The 11,177-nt window shown below is 35.6% G+C and overlaps 1 protein-coding gene across 1 annotated transcript; it reads left to right on the top strand.

Annotated features, from left to right (window-relative positions):
- The first annotated feature begins 5,826 nt into the window (after positions 1-5,826).
- Positions 5,827-8,123, top strand: LOC103406072 (large ribosomal subunit protein eL22y). The gene is made up of 3 exons (XM_008345096.4): positions 5,827-6,023; positions 6,608-6,850; positions 7,680-8,123. Exons 2-3 carry the CDS (start codon positions 6,621-6,623, stop codon positions 7,822-7,824), a joined length of 375 nt encoding a protein of 124 aa, XP_008343318.1. The 5' UTR covers positions 5,827-6,023; positions 6,608-6,620; the 3' UTR covers positions 7,825-8,123.
- Positions 8,124-11,177: the final 3,054 nt, after the last annotated feature.

The raw sequence follows: 11,177 nt of genomic DNA, 5'->3' as shown, positions 1-11,177 counted from the left end.
TCTCTCTGTCTCTATGTTTTTCTTTCCCTAGCTCTTGACGGGTGGGATTGCCACGGCTGTCGAAGATCTGCCTAGTCTTGACGCTCTGGATCGTCGCCATGGATGGATGTAAAGAGAGAGAAATTTGAGGGTGGTTTTCTTGTTGTTTCAGCTGCAGAGAGATGCAATCGGAGATTCCGTGGCTTCGTTTACTGCAACCTCTTCGCCTACTGCTTCTCTCTTTCTAGGAAGCATATAGCGCGATGAACGAGATGAACTGTGGCGAAGCTGTTTTTCTTGTTTTTTGTGTGATTGAAATATACAGAGTAGATTGCCCCCAAAGTAAAAGAAGGCAGACACGGAGTAGGTTTTTTTTTCGTTTCTAGGTTTTTGTAGATTTTGTAGATTCACGGTGGAGGTGAAAAAATTGAAAGAGAACCGACATAGTTTTTCGTGTCGATTCCCATAGACGGCGCCAAATGTTGATGCATACAACCGGATGGGTCTTGGAACAACGTAAATCCGACCGTGAATCTACAAGAAAGTAAATAACATAAGATGTATCGTGGATCACCCCAATGTTTGGGCTACGTCTACATTGATATTGTATTTCTCTGAGAGGATTGTGAGGGAGGGAGCCTCTGTAATGTGAGTGAGGCTTTGAGAGGGTGAGGGGGCTTTAGGCCTAAGAATTGGCCTCCCTTAATGAGGAGAGTTATGGGTCATTTTATAGAATAAGAGCTCCTCACTTATTACATATTTGCCCCTTCATTTATTACATAATTACATTTGAGTCTCCTGAGTATTTATACGAGATCAAAATATGAAGGCCCTAAGTATGGTATAAACAAAAATGATACTAACTTAATTGACAGATAAAGGCTAGCGCAAAGCTATGTCTTTCAAACAATATTTCTACACCACTCTTATTCTGGTGGTTTGACGACGTCAGTCCAACTAGGATATAACTTTCTAATCCTATAATCCACACTGGATTATAAAATTCTGGCAAATTGGTTTGTGTGTTTACTCTATGAAAGGTTTTGTACGGAAGAGAGAAAGAAAGAAGATTACCTTCGTTGGAAAATGAGACTTCAGTTGTATAGGTTATTTCTAGCCTTTCAAATACATTTTGGATGTATCTAAAATCACTAATCAAAACATTTTTATTATTATTAGGCCTAAGCAAAATCCACACAATTAGAGGCCTAAGCCTCAATTCATTCCAAACGGTCTAAGTCCTAATTACTAATAAAAGGGACAAAACTAATATATAGCCTATTGGAAAACTTCTGTTTCCCGATGTGGAACAATGGAGGCACAAACTCCAACACCATATGCATTCTCCTGTTTGTTTTGAGACTCGCATTTTGTGACAACTCGTCCCTAATTCTACGATTTTATAATTTTAAAGTGTGGATTGACGAAAATGCCCCTAGAGGCGATGGTGTTGACTTTTGTTGACCATCTTTTCATGACACGTATGGGCTATTAATTTACCATATTCTCAAAGTACTCGATGACACGAACGTGTAGGTGTGAGTGAAGTCAAAATTGGAGTTACGATGAAGGTTTTACGGAACTACGAATCCAAAAAATACTCTTTGTAAATATTACAATTTTATATTTTATTTATTTATTCAAATTTATATTATTATATAATTATTTTATTATTTTCTTATTAGATTTTTAAAGCTTGTAGGGCCCACACTGACTCCCAACCTCTCCCGTGTGTTCCTTTCCCTATAATCCCTGACCTCTCTCTCTCTCTTCACTCACCTCCCTCTTATCTCTCATCCTTCTCACTTAACTCTCTCTAACTCCCTCATCTCTGTCAGCTTTCCCCCTCATTGCCATATTCATCTCTGAAAACAGAGAGGCTAAAAGGTCAGGAGCAATCTCACCACCCTTCTAGACCACCACCCTTACTTCTATTTTCCCTATTTTCCCCTTAGTTTCTCTCTTTGAAACACTCTCATCTCCCTCATTTCCCTCTCTGTAAACATAGAGAACCGGTGGCCATACACCACTTGTCATCAACCTCACCACCCCGACAAGATTTATAGATCCTCAAACCCAGAAAGCCATATTCATGGACATCTAACTTAACCCAGCCATGGGACACGACATTGCACTGTTGCACCGTCATTGTTCAAGGGATTTTCTCGTGAGTTTCGCCGTTTTTGACATAGGTAAGGCACAAGACTCTCTCTAACCTTCATTTTAGATCGATCAGAACCTAGTTATCACCCATCTCAAGCGTTTTGGTGAAGGTTTATAACGAAACTGACACGGGGGAAGAAATTCCCCAGATTTTCAGCAAGAACTCGTGACCATTTGGCCACTTTCAGATCATCTTTTCGGCTAATGCCAACGATAACTCGGCCTCACTTTGGTATGGTTTTGTTCCCTACATTTCTAACTTCAAAATGGCTTTTGAATCATTGATTTTGGTGGTGAATTGAGCTAGATATTAGCTCTGGAAGTTGGCCAAAAAACCAGGCTGAACCTATGTTTCGCAAAGGTGTCGAGTACGTTTTTACTTGCAGGCGTGTGGACGCGTGAGGGTGGTCAACATGTGCAGTGCGTGGCTACTTGCACAACCATTTATGGCGTCGCGTGTGACGATGTGTGGAGGAACCCGATGTCTCTCCTTAGGTTTCTTAACGTGTCGGATCATAATCCTCCCTCCGTTTTCTGAAATTCGATCATTTTAAAACAGTTTCTTTATTAGCCATACTTTGTACGAAAACGCGTTTATATGTTAGTACGTTACGTATTTACATAATGGTTTCGTTTCTAGGCGAAACACATCGTAAAGACTCTTGATACTACGAGGTGGGTTCGACTTGACAACATGATTTGTGAGTGGGTTTTTTCTTTGATATATACATATATTTATTTAGTTAGTTTCCATATATATATATATATATATCTAATAATGACTTTTCTATATGACTGCCGTAATTAAATTAACATTTATAGAAAATGACGTAACGACGAGAATTAGGAAATCATTATAAACCCTACAGGATGCCTTAGCTAAACTTACGGCTATGAATAATGTTATGTCGCCTAAAATTATCAAATCACTGTGGCATGACTATATTTGTGTTAACTGCTCATTGTTTGCTGCATCGGTGTTGGTACTAGCCCAGGCCAGGGCTAGTCTTTCACGTGTAAGTGCACATGGCACTGTATGCTCATTTTAGATCCATTGTAGTTGTCACTCCTGTCCTAGATTGCTATAGGCAATTAGGACTCGTATGTGCTGCGCATAACGCTAATCTTCATGTGATTGTAGTACTATAGCGTATGTGATTGTTACACCCAATCTTGTTCATGTTAGAATATCTTTGCATGAACTCGTGTGTCAGCATCTGTCGATGAACACTCGATATTATATGTTCATCTATGCAAAAATATGTGAGTATAAACGTCATGTATTTATTTACGAAAGTTAGGAAGTGTGGCACCCTTGAAATATTGCTGGCTATGGTAAGCATTTTTATACTATACATATTACGTATATTTGGGAACTATACTTGTTTTACGGTGAGGGGTTATAACGTTTTCAAAAAGGTTTTTATAAAGCTTTATTTTTTAGGCCCACTCACCCTTATTTTTCACCCCTCCAAGTTTTAGCAGCTGAACTTTTGTATCGACGATGATTCTTGGCAAATATGGTATTGGAGACTACCTTCGATGGTGTAATTCTTAATCCACTCTACTGTACTTTACTTATAGTCTAACATCACGTGTGATATGAGTTCATTCCTGCTCACAGCGCACTCTTATATTTAGGCACTTTTAGGTTTAAGTTTATACACATTTTCCACATCACTGCACTTTATGGCTTCATCACCTTCTAGGTGTCGGCCAACACAACTCGATTCAGAATCCTAATAGACATTCCGGGTCGGGATGTGTCACATTCATTGATTGTGCTGACGAGTTCTTCAACTGTTCTTGCTTCCTCTCTCATAACCTGATACGACATTTGTTTGAGTATTTACACACTTAAGGGGGATTGTTGTAGTCCTAAATTATTAGAAGTGTGATTGTATAAGCCTTATAGGATTCTATGGTATCGTTTAGATAGTTTTCTTGTTGTAATGTATTACTTGAAAGGCAATGATTCTCCTTTCCTTACTAATATAAATAAAGCCAAGTTGGGTGAGATAATACACAACACAAAATTCACCAATCATCACTTCTCTCTCTTGCCATCGGATGGGTGGACTGTTGTAGGGAAACCACCAACTGGTTCCCTTTTTAAGAAAAAAAAAAAAAAAAACTACTTATGTGACTCTTTGTATCTCTACAAATTTTGTTAAGGGTATTTAAGTCCATTTTTTCTTTAACTACATTTCTATTAGGTGGTGGAAATGAGTTGAGCCCTTGTATATACATGGCATTTGTGTCATGTTTTCCGTGTTCGTGTTGTTTTCGTGTCATACCTGATATCTTAACGGGTCGTGTCGTGTAACACCCGTTAAAATAAATGGGTAAAATGACCTGATCTGAAATCGACCTGATAATATTAACAGGTAATATGATTTGACCAGCTTTCCGTTAAGGAAAATATATTTTAAACCAATAAATAATCAAATGAGAAACATAATACTAAATAAGTATATACATACCATATTGTCACGTCCAAAACATAAAATTCAATTTTCTTTTAAGTATATATTTACATACCCAAAATAAGAGCATAATAATAATAAAAAAAACATTAGAACATTACAAAATATCAAATGTTCAAAAGATTTGCAAAATTAAGGAGATTGGAACATTAAAACATTGGAACCTTGCACATTTTCTTCCAATCAAACCCTTCAATTATCGAAACGTGATATCAAAGATCTGAATCGTTCATCTTCTTACATCCACTAGATGATTATTTTTTAAAAAGAAAAATTTTAAAATGAAATTCAGTAAGAAGAATAAAGCGTAAATGACAATCGACGGTTAAATATAAATTTAAGGTTTATGGATTATAGTGTTGGATTTCGAAGTTGATCCCTTCATGAAAGTTGTAAAGTTTGTCACTATGAGTGATTTTATTTTATTTTTCATACAGTTTTTACACTTCTACAATAATTATTATTAATTTTGCCTCAAATAAAAAACATTATTCGGGTTTGGAGGATTTTAAAAATCTAAACGATAATGTAAGTGTAACAATTATTTACTCGTGGAGGGATAATGATGAATCACGAGTGTTTATATATTCTTCACATTTTTCGTACTTGTATGTATGTCTTCTTAGTTCTTACCTATACAAATACTATACTAGTTTATTTTAATTTTGGACAACAACATATTAAGTAAAATTTATCTTAGTAATGATAATAAGGAACTCTCATAATAAAAATAAACAATGATTGAAACTTTTTTTTTTTTAACTTATATAGAATAATAATACAAACTATATATTTAATATAGAATATATTGTATATATTAATATGGCCATTGTATTTTATAATAAATCTTTTAGTAATTAAACTTTAAAATTATCAAAATATTTTTTGTCTTAACGGGTTGAAACGGGTTACCCATGTGTTACCCACTTGTATACCCATTAAGAACTTATTATTAACGGGTTACTTGATAATGACTCGATTAGTTATCGTGTTGACCGGAAACCCGTTATTTTCATGTCAGAAACTGCCGAGTCTACCCTTGCATAACGGCGTGGGTTCAAATCGCGTTGGTAGCTAATATAACAAAATTTATCGTTTGCCCGAAAAAAAAAAAAAAAAAAAACTATGTAATTATAAAATATAAAATTGGTTTGTCGCAATACAATGAATAAAGCCCACATCGTTTTCCGAAGGCCCAAGGGAGAAAAGAGGACCAAATGCAATAAGGGTGTCCCGTAAAAACGGCCCAATAGTGTACGAAGGTTGATAAACCCTAACTCATTTCTCCTCCTTTATATTATCACACTGCCGCCGCGATCTTTAACCTTCTTGGTCGTCTTCTGTTCTCTCTCATTTCCTAACAGAACCCATTACCCCCTTCTCTCTCGACTCCCGGTACGTTCTGGGTTTTCGTCTACCTGTTAATCTTTTTGTGTGGTTGCATCGCATCCTGCAGATAATTTTTTTTTTCCGTGAACATTATTATTTTTTGGTTTTTTATTGGATTTGTTTAGTTTTTCTAATTATTTTTGGGTTTAATTCAGATTTTCAGTTGGTTTTGATTTTGGATTCGAAATTGCTAGATTGTGAGGTTCATAATTCAGAGTTGGACTATTGTTTTTATTATATTTCAATGAATTAATAGGTGGTATATGGTGCTTTTGGCTTGAAATTGCAATTGAAATATAAAATCTTCACTTCTCAGTTTGTATTTATGTTGAACGTATGAGATTTTATGCACAGCAATGTAGTTATCAGGTTTTACAAGAAAATAACTGAATGCTCGACTTTATTTTTTAGAGATATAATTGTTTGTGTGTAAATTTGAATGTGTAGGGTGTGTGGTGGTGCGTTGATTGGCTTCGTGTGATTTATATTAGAACACATAATGTGGCCTTCGTATGTACAAAGATGTGTGTAAATGCTGTATTTGCTCTGGTGAATGGGGGGCTTATGTTTGATTTGTATCTGTGCTGCAGGAGATAATCGACAATGAGTCGAGGAACTGCAGCAGGTCCCAAGGGGAAAAAGAAGGGAGTGACTTTTACCATTGATTGTGGAAAGCCAGTGGAGGACAAGATCATGGACATTGCTTCCCTTGAGAAATTTCTTCAGGAGAGGATCAAGGTTGGAGGCAAGGCTGGTGCACTTGGTGACGCCGTCAGTGTGACCCGTGAGAAGAGCAAGATCACTGTCACCTCTGACAGTAACTTCTCAAAGAGGTAATTTTATTTCTCTTTTTGTGATTGATACATGTAAGACTGATTGGAGGTTTGGTTAATTTATAGGATTCACGAGTTCTTATATGGTCGATGAGATTGTCTTTTTCTCCCTGTCGAATGCATATGGCTTGAACTAGCCATTGATGTATAAAGCACATAGAAATTTATTTAGTTTTCTTTCTATTCGCAATGATTTATATGGATGAAATCTAGCACCTTTTGTGTAGAGCATCCTTTGGATTTTGTTCTGATCACAGCTATCTCTGTGATGATAGCTATTCTACATTTTTTAGCTGTTAAATGCTTATAACTTGGAAGAATCATAGTTACTCATTTCAACTGAGTACTACATTGTTCACAAATATTAATGTTTGATCCTTTGTCCAACTCTTCTGTTGTTTTGGTATGCTGTTCCTAGCAGTAAAGAAGATTGTTAAAAATGTTAAACCCTAATTTCTGTGGAGCTCTAGCTTATAGATTATATCATTTTGTGTTTAAAAGACTGAAATAATATACTCAAACTCTAACGAAAAACACTGGATTTCCTATCTTTGTTTTAGTTGGATGATTGTGACTCATTCGGCATTTTAATTTAGAAATTGAAGTGTGTGGAATTGGGTGTTGAATTTGTTTGCAATTACTTATGGGGTTTTTTTAATCGAGTCATGGGCCCCCAGACGGGGGTCTCATTTTAGGGTTTTAATATGCATTTTATGCGAGTCTAGACTCTAGAGACTTAGTTAAACTAGTTCTTCTGTAACTGTAACCGAAAAGTGGAGTACAGTTTTTGTGTAGTTTGACAAGTATTTACGTTGTTTTTGTGGTTCAGGTATCTGAAGTACTTGACCAAGAAGTACCTAAAGAAACACAACGTGCGAGATTGGCTTCGGGTGATTGCTTCCAACAAGGATAGAAATGTCTACGAACTGAGGTACTTCAACATTGCCGATAACGAAGGGGAGGAGGAAGATTAAGATGCTGGGTCATCTAAGCACCTTGTTCACTTATTCAACTTTTTCGAGTGGTACTCTGTTAAAATTAATGCTGTTTTGAAATTTTCTTTTTTCTTTTCAATTTGGTTGTTATAAGATATTTGCTATTAGTGGATGAGGATACAGATCTGGATTTGTAGGAAGTTGAACTAGTTATGTTTTAACAAATTGCGCCGGGTGATATTCTCAAGCTTGCGTCACTGCTATTGCTTCTCCCTGATTGTTGTTTTATCCCTTGTATAATTTATGATATCAAAGCCTGCTGCCAAGTTAGTGTTGAATTTTCTTGATATTGCTAAACACACACCTCTTTTTACCTTTCACATATTCCTTTGAACTTTCTGGCATCAGATCGAATGATAGAAATTAACATGAGGCTTCAGCGGTAAAATGGAGTGTAGATAGCACTAGCCCTTCGATTTGATTCTGGTCAGCCGAAGCTAGGTTTTTCATTTTTCACCAACTTGGATCAAGAATTTAGATGAAGGACAATGATTATATCTTAAATTTTCTTTTTTCCTCTTTTTTGGGAGCTGTTTTTTGTTTTGTGTACTTTGCCCCTCTTGAATGAGTTTTTAAGTGTAAATTTTGAAGGGGATAAAAAAATGAGGGTTTTTGTGAAAAGTGTTTAGGTTAAGTTTATTTTAACCAAAAAAATCATGTTATAACTTTATTTAATGAAAAATTCTTAAAATTTAATAAAAATACAAGAATACTTAAATTTTAAAGAAAATGACCCAATTTTAATATATATGTAAAGGGACATGCGACACTCATGTGTCCAGTACATACATTGTTAATGAAATTGAACATTATTTATAAAACTGAATAGCGCTACACAATTTATTGGTCTAGCTTCATAAATAGTGTCTAGTTCTTTTACCTAGTACTTGATCATGTTTCATAAATAGTGTATGGTTAATGAGTTTAGTTTCATAAATAGTATATAGTATTTAGTAATGTTTCATAAATAATATCTATTTCTTTGTCTGGTTTCATAAGTAGTGCCTAGTTATTGGTTCACTTTCATAAATAGTGCCTAGTTATTGGTTCACTTTCATAAATAGTGCCTAGTTCTTGGTCGTGTTTCATAAATAGTATTTAGTTCTTGGTCTAGTTTCATAAATAGCCTATAGTCTAGTTTCATAAATAGTTTCCACCTATTAGTTTAGTTTTAGAAATACTGCCTAATTCTTGGTTTCGTTTCATAAATAGTGTATACTTATTGATTCAGTTTCATAAATAGTGTATAATTCTTGGTTCAGTTTCATAAAGTTTGGAACTTAGACCCTTTTTGGTCCTGTAAAAGCACCCATTGCGCCAAAAACAATGAACCCAGAAATGATCATTTAGATCAAAACCTTGAGAAGATTATGTTCTCAGTAATTATATTTAAAAAAAACTGTTTTCAATTACCAAATTAAAATTCTCTCACATTTTCTACATACCTACAATAATTAAATGTAGCTCTCCATCCAATTTCTTGAGCTTGAGTGTCATCTTGGAGAAATTTTTCTTTGTACCTGTAACACAAGTAGTACACCACGTGTTATTATATAAATGGTGGGAAATTTTATTTTTTATGTTATTAATTTTTTAACATAAGAATCTCACCACTTGACTACTATTGGGAAACAACACCACAAAAATAAAACTAGGAAATATAATTCAATTTGAAGTCTTTTTCTTATTCTAAGAATATATATATATATATATATAATAAATATAATCTCTTAATAATAGTTGACAATGTGAGAAAAAAGAGTGGAAAAAAAAGAGGGGGGGGGGGTTACGCGCGTTGTATTTTTTTTATTTTATGTTTTTTTAAATTTTTTTGTCATTATCATTAAATAAAGTTAGTAGATAGTTTTTGATTAAAATGCAAAGATTTGAATCCATTTTCATTAGTTTTCCTTAAAAAAATTAAGACCCTAAGGGCGAGTTTGTTGCACCGGGCTTATCTCAGACTGGACTAGCTTCATGGACTAAGTTGGAATGACTTAGAATAGACTAAGTTGGACTGGCTTAGAATAGACTAAGCTGGACTAACGTAGTAAATTGTTTAGTGTAATGTCAGACTAAGAAGCTGGACTAACTAAAAATGGAAACAAAAAACTACTTGTTAATACCTGAAAAATTACTTAGTGAGCTATCTGAGTCCTAATTTAGTGGTAGGAATGGATTAGCACATTGATAATCCCTAATGACACATCCCGGCCTGAGGTCCACCACATCCCGGGCCCGCTCCACCACCGTAGCACAATATTGTCCGCTTTGGACCCAAACTACGCCCTCACAGTTTTGTTTCTGGGAACTCACACGAGAACTTCCTAGTGGGTCACTTATCATGGGATTGCTCTTGGGCGCTACTTGCTTAACTTCGGAGTTCTGATGGAACCCGAAGCTAGTGAGCTCCCAAAATGCCTCATGCTAGGAAGATATGAGAATATACATATAAGGATCACTCCCCTGGACGACGTGGGATCTTACAATAAGAATTTTGGCGAATCGAAACTCACCCAAATTCTAGGGTTTTCCGACGAGTTTGATGAAATTGGAGCCTTTCCAGGCCAAATGGGACTTGGCCACATGCGCCAATTGTTCGGGACACCTTGATGTGCGTGCTAGAGAACCATAGCGTGGACTCCAGGTGAGTGAGTCTTTTCCTTTCCATCATATATATATATATATGTGATTGATAATTCCATAAACGTATATAATTGATTATGGCTTACAATTACTGTGAATGCTTTGAAATAATTAATGTGAACTACGAATGACTTGATCCCTGTTTAGGGTACATAGGCAGTCTACGAGACGTTAGATGTAGCCATATAAGAAATGAGGCTATATAATCGAGACAATAGTCTTGGTTAAGGAATTGAGCAATGTAAGGGATGTTGGTGAAAAATGTGCGTTTTAACTTCATATTTTGGTGATTAATAGTTAGTACACCGTATTATATAATTGGAAATACTTTGAAATATTTTTATTTTAGAGTTCATCATGGCATATCCATACGTATATTCCTTGCACATAATTATTGTGAACACTCTGAAGTGCAAAGGTGAACGCAGGACACACAGGTAAGTTCAGGTAAGTTTAGGTAAGTTCAAGTAAGTATACGGTATTGGTTGTACTGATGGGGTTATGGTATGACTACATTTATGTTTTAAGTAACTCCAACACGGTCGTACAGGTTGCAATGGTAGGCAACTCCGGCATTGTCGTACAGGTTGCTTATGAGTTGTACATGTGGTATTAGATGCATTTAAAGCTTATAAACCTGCACCCCGGTGTTAGTGCTCCCGCCCGTGGCCATGGCATAGTCTTTC

The sequence above is a fragment of the Malus domestica genome, chromosome 02, assembly GCF_042453785.1.
Source record: "Malus domestica chromosome 02, GDT2T_hap1".
NCBI classification, from domain to species: Eukaryota; Viridiplantae; Streptophyta; class Magnoliopsida; order Rosales; family Rosaceae; genus Malus; species Malus domestica.
This window is presented reverse-complemented; position numbering and strand designations above follow the sequence as displayed.